The 6,456-nt window shown below is 36.3% G+C and overlaps 1 protein-coding gene across 3 annotated transcripts in view; it reads left to right on the top strand.

Annotated features, from left to right (window-relative positions):
* The window catches only part of Mmp16 (matrix metallopeptidase 16), a 256,760-nt gene that overhangs the window by 399 nt on the left and 249,905 nt on the right, over positions 1 to 6,456 (top strand). The window contains exon 2 of one of the 3 annotated variants that reach the window (XM_031366538.1): positions 1 to 208. In XM_031366538.1, the coding sequence (XP_031222398.1) occupies positions 77 to 208 (132 nt within the window). In that variant the 5' untranslated portion in view covers positions 1 to 76. The remainder of the gene's footprint in view (positions 209 to 6,456) is intronic. The other 2 variants (XM_031366539.1, XM_031366540.1) reach the window with 2 other exon arrangements.

The raw sequence follows: 6,456 nt of genomic DNA, 5'->3' as shown, positions 1-6,456 counted from the left end.
GGAAACAGGGAGTGGGCATTCGGAAAGAGGGAGAAAACGCAGGGGAGCTCGTCCATCCGTTGAGGCACAGTTCACTATGATCTTACTCACATTCAGTTCTGGAAGAAGGTTGGATTTCGTGCATCGTTCGGGGGTGTTTTTCTTGCAAACCTTGCTTTGGATTTTATGTGCTACAGTCTGCGGAACGGAGCAGTATTTCAATGTGGAGGTAAGAGTGCCGTGCTTCCTGCCTCTCCCCTCGCTCGGCTGCTCCCTGGAACCTTTCCTTCACTTCTTGGATCCTTGTAGCTCCGAGCACATTGTTTCCCTTGCCAGTCAGCAACCAAAACCCTTTTTGAGTTTGCCAGTGTTCTAAGTGATGGATGCCTGGAGACCAACAATCCGTTATCCCCAGCTGCACAAAGCACCATGCTACACTCTCAGAGACACATTGTAGCATGCTGGTGGTGCTTAGCCAGAGAAGAGGCTAAGCAATATGTAGAGCAAATGTGTAGCTTTGTAAGAAAGCTTGAGTTTATGCTGCATACATAGCTAGGGAAACCACATTGATGGTTGGCATCATGTGCCTGGGTATTGTTCCTGCAATATTTCTCCTTGTGGTCTGTGCCTAACAAAGGGAGGTAAAAATCAAAGAATCCATGGAGAGTATGGGAATACTTGATATGCTTAATAACATCACTTTGTGATAAAACACTCAAGCAGACAGTGTCTTTCTATTAGACATAACTTAATACACTGTAACTAGATCTAACTGTACAGAGCACATGAAATCTATCTCCTCTAAGAGCCTACTCTCTCTCCTCTCTCTCTCTCTCTCTCTCTTCCCAAGGGACTAGAAATAAACGTGGCCCCTTCTAATAGTTTGGAGGTGTGTTTTAAATTTGATTTCACACTGACATGACAAAGCCTAGACATCTTTGGTTGCCATTTGTTTTACTGTGATGGCTTGGAAACAGACAGCAACAGCAATGGGCAACTTAAGGAGAAGGACTTGTCAGACCTTCCTGAAAGTGCTCTTCCTGTCATCAAGTGAGCTCTAAAGCTGGTCATGTGCAGTGAGTCGAGGAAAGCCATGAACACCTGGGCTTTTTGTTACACAGTTCCTTCCTTACATTGCACTTCAGCTGGAGACTGTGGGAGGGTCTGGGTAACACAAACTTCCTCGTAGTTAGATAGCACGGCTTTATATATCGCAAAAGAATCGGCAGATATTGGTGTGGTTCTCTGCTGTTGGAATGAACTGGTTCTTGTTCCTATTGTGGTGTTAGGAGCTCATGTTTACACAATAGCTGGACCTGTTGCACACGGTTTGAACATGCTTCATGGAATCAATTTATAAGCAGAGTGTTCATAATAAGTGCCAGGTGTAGAGGCAGAATCTTCTATGGGCTGTCCTTTGGACTCCATATAATGGGGCAGAAGCAATGTATTTGAAAAAGTAAGAGTCATCATCACAGGAATTAAGAAAGTTTGCAGATGTTAAGTAGGAATATGTTTCGAAGAAACCACAATTTGAAAACCAAAATAGGTTAACCGTTTGAAGCACACAGTGGATATTTTACATAAAAATAGCAATGGAAAGAAGCTGAAGGTCCAGACTTTTCTTGATGGCGAAGTTGAACTTTTGGAATTAGCTGTCACTATGGATTTTGTACTAAGATTTAAATAAGGAGATAATGTAATTGAAATAAGGAAATAACTAGTTCATAGGCTGAAGGAATGAAACTGGGAAGCTGATGTTAGTAATGCTATATAAAGAACAGGCTGTTGCTTGGTGGTAGAGGAGACTGTGGTGTGGGGTGAGGCAGAGAGGATTAGAGTAAGTGCTGGTTAGCATCTTGCTTCCCATGAGAATCAGCCTGGGTGGATAGCTACCTGCTAGGGAGAACTCTTAACTTACCTTGTAGGATTAAATGACATCAATGTTTTGATGATTACTAGGTTTGTTTTGTGAGGCTAAATATAGGCTAGATTGTATTACTTTATATTGGGATCTCTAAGTCAGTTCAACTGGATATTGTTACCTGAAAGAGATTGAGATACTTTTATAAGAATAATTTCATATTGAATTTCAAATATCTCTTTCCACTCTCAAGGTTTATGTGAAGAACAGTTTGTAGAACCACTTCCCCAGTTTTAGGGCATATGAGTTATTCCAACCATACTTATTGAACAATGCAAAGATTTAGCTGACAGATGAAAGAGTCATGTGCCCTCTGAGACCTTAGTAAGCTTACTTAACACAAAGGGAATTTTCTAATGATTTATAGGAGATTGTCTTTCACAGTTTGTATTATTTCCAAATAGCTTTGTAAGCTCTTTAGCACTTCCTTGGTTGGATTTCTAGGCTTCTTCACACACACACACACACACACACACACACACACACACACACACACACATGATATTATATATATGTATATATATGATACTATCTATATTAACTATCAAGTAGCTGATAGTAAAATCAAAATATCATATCATACAGTATCTAAGATAATAGAACATTTCCTAACTTGTGTTATAACATGAATATTTACTAGATATCTCTTTGTACTAGGAAATGCTAACAGGAAGAATATTGCATTACTTTTATAGAAGAGGCACTTGTATAATGCTCTTTAGTCTTGGCTGCAAAATAGACACAAGAAAGAATGCCTTGTTCCATTGATTCTCAAAAGCAAGCAAACAAACAAACCAAAACTAAAAATAAAACAAAACTAGCAGTAGTATCAATCATTCTTGAGGCTCCTAGGATTCTGATTTTTTTCCTAGTATACACAATAAGTTACCAAGTTGGACCAGAGCTTTGGAGAGACTACTTTCATGCTGACAACTAAGATTACAATGTTTTATTCACTGAAGAAGTTAATTTGTGATTACTCCCAGACTTTTTATTTGTATGACTTAAGGTAAAAAAATGCTTGTATTTTTTTCTCACTGTAGAAGAGATTGGGCAGAGGTATTCATGTTAATTCATTCCTGTCTGATTTTTAAGAAAATAAACATTTAGGATGTTCTACTTTTAGAATGGATGGTAGGAAAAAAAATTAATATTCTTAAGAAAGCCAGTGATAAAAGTATTTTTGTGTGGTTTTGAAAAAGCAAATAGAGTATCAAATTAAGAAACAGATACTCTCAAAGGTAGTACTATGGATAGATTGCCTGTATTTCTCTACTGATCCTTAAGTCATCAGTGAATATTCATCACTGAGGTCTGTCTGTATCCTGGAAATGGTAATAGTATAATTCAGCACATGACAGAGAAGCAGCATGACTAATATTAACCGAAAGTCAAAAACTGCTGTCATTGGATAAGTCTAAGGCTCGGGTATTCATTGGTCAGAAAGCTGAGGTTGTCATTGGTCAGAAGCATCTAAATTATTAACAAGAAATTGTGATTTAGATCCTATACTCTTGGAATCATTTTATTCTTACTGTTGTTAGTAGGAGTTGGGGATTTTATAACTCTGGAGCTTATTTTTTTGGGTGCATACATTCTTTGTTATGAAATTTGATGACATTATAGTTTGTGATGGCAATAACTTGCTAACTTGGATGGCATGTCATATATATTAGCAGTTGTAGATTGAATTTTGAACAATAATACCTGCTTGTTAGGAGGAAAGACATTGAAAGTCAGATCTATGGTGGAAATAAAGCACATAAAACTGAACTATATAGAGAGCTAAGTAGACAATTATGGTTACAGTTTTGGGTGGAAATTTTGAGGAGGCAAAATTTGATTGTCTTAAATCAAAAAAGATTTCATGTGCATATTGATCATTTATTTAAAGTGTTGGGAACTGACTGTAATTTTTTAAATTTTTTAGTATTTTTTTATATAACTGGTTGGGATCTGTTCATCATTTTCTGGTTTGTTTCATCTAGCTAAAAGGTCAAAGTGTCATTTGGATAGCTGGGTACTAAATTTGAAATTGCCAATAGCTGATTATGAGATATTTTTAAGAGATAAAAATACCTATATTTTATAGATTTAAAAGTGCCATATGTTGAGACACTTCTATTTCCTATTTCTTGGTTCCTATTTCATTTAATGTTCCAGATTCATTATTTAATTAACTCATGAAAATATCTCCAGCTCTAACCTCTACCTACAGCATCCCATAAGTCAGTGTCATAGCAGCTGATAACTGAGCTGCAGCAGGAGCCCTGTGACTAATTCGTAAGTGTGTGTGTGTGCTACAGGAGTGTAGGCAGAGTGACCACTCCACATGTGCTGGTCATTTGAAATATTTCAGAAGGACAGAATCTACCACCAGGAGACCCGGAGTTAAGGGCTCTGGGCTCTCCAGCTTCTCCCTGGGTTTCACTTTGGCTCTGCTTTTCTCTCTGGAAGTTGCCTGGACAGGCTTTGCCTAAATCTAGAGTTCTTTTGGAAGTGCTTCTAAGGTACACAGTATGGGGAGTCGCATTTGTCCTGACAGTCCCTCGAAAAGCCAACTGAGATTTGAAGTCTTTGTCTTTTCATCAAGTTTTTTTCAGACTCTTCTACAAAATAAAGCTCAAGTTATATTCAACAGCAATTTTCTTGCTTTTTAAGTAAATTTAAGAGGGCTGTATATGAAGTTCCTACTTCTTATTCAGGGTATATAGTTAGTAAATAGAAAAGCTTAATGAACATTTTCAGATTAATATTTATTTTTTTAAAGTTGAATTCTTATTACATGTTGATTTATTTCATTTTGACACCCTCTGCAGGTATTCACAATGTACCTTTTCTGAAGATTTATAAATGACTAACTAGAAGTTTTTCAGGAATGTACTGATAACACCAATCCTGACACTAGATTTCCTGGCACCTATCTAATCCCATTGCTTCTCTTTGAGCACTTTCCGTATCTGGAAGTTACAGTTTGCATATTTGAGAGATGATACTATTTGCTTTGTAGCTTGTTTTGATGTTTTAATACTGTATAGTCTGTGTATATATGCATATATATTATAGGAATAACTTCTTTACATGATTAAGCACAGTATATATATTATATGTATTATATATACTGTGCTTATATATATGTATATATATATTGTATATATATATTTTAGAGATCACTATTGATAACTGTAAGTCAATGTTGAGGCAGAGGACATTGTCATGATAACAACAAATTATATAATAATCAATCACAGTCAGCCAGTCTGAAATATGTCATTTAAATATCCTTTCTATTTTTGTATTATAATGTCCTGAAATCAATCATGATAACATCAGTACATTTTCTTCCTGTGGTTTTTTCTTAGACAGTTTAGCTTAAGAACGTGATTTTCCCATTTTGTCATGTCATCTGTTACTATCATAGAATGTCAAGTACAGCTTACACCTTCTATTACAAGGCAGAGTTTGCTGAAATCGGTTCTTAGTTAAAATAATACCATCAAAAATAGTACTTTATATTCAAAGAGTATGTGCATTTTTATTCAGTCAGGGATCAAGAGCTTTATAGACCAATCGTAGTCAAAGTTTGACCATCAAGTTCCAAGATGGGACAGGAAAAACATTTCCTATGAAGACAGAGAGAAATAATACAGTTATCTTCATGTAGCCTTGGGGATGACAACGTAATCCCTAGTGGAATATGGTGGAACATGGAGTAGACATCTAGGACAATGGCTTCAAGTCTGTTGTTGTAGTCAGTAACTGCTTTGAACATGGTCAAGTCATTTTTTCATTGACATTTTCTAAAGAAGCAAGTATTAACATAAACTTCCAATAATGCTGTGATGCTTTGTATCGAATGCTAACTTGACAAGATCCAGCATCATCTTAGAGACAAACCTCTGGGTTTGTCTGTGAGAGACTTATCTAGATTGCTAAATTCGGGTGGGAGATCTACCCTAAGTATGGACTAAAGTCGGGCATGGAAACTGAGCACCTGTTCTCGCATGCCCTTCCTTTTCTTCCACAAGGAACTATGCCCTCAAGCTGTGAACACAAATAAAGCCTTCCCTTAAGGTGCTCAGGCATTTTACCACAGCAACCAGAGGAAACAAAACAAAGCAAAACACCCTCCTTCAAATGAATACAAAAGGCCATTTTCAAATTTACAATAGTAAGTCTCTCTTTCATTATCTGTTGTATATACAGCTATGTACATGTTGTATACATAGCTGTGAAATATCAGGGGTTGGATATACATACATACCACACAACTTGAGAATAATGTAGGTTATAAAGGTAAATATTTCAAGTTTTCTTTAGATTGAATGCCTTTGGGCTAAGCTTGGTTATGAATTATATGTAACCTCATTACCATCTCTAGCAGCAAAGTGAGCTTCATTCTCAAGTATCATTTCAGCCTGGTTACTAATGAAAATACTAAGTTAAAACAAACTTTTTTTTCTGTGATTTAACAGTTTTCTTTAGTAAATGGGATGAGAAACTACTCATTCTCTTTAATTTTGTCAAATAAAAATTCAAAACTGTAACAATAG

Source organism: Mastomys coucha, unplaced genomic scaffold (genome assembly GCF_008632895.1).
Source record: "Mastomys coucha isolate ucsf_1 unplaced genomic scaffold, UCSF_Mcou_1 pScaffold14, whole genome shotgun sequence".
Classification (NCBI taxonomy): domain Eukaryota; kingdom Metazoa; phylum Chordata; class Mammalia; order Rodentia; family Muridae; genus Mastomys; species Mastomys coucha.
This window is presented reverse-complemented; position numbering and strand designations above follow the sequence as displayed.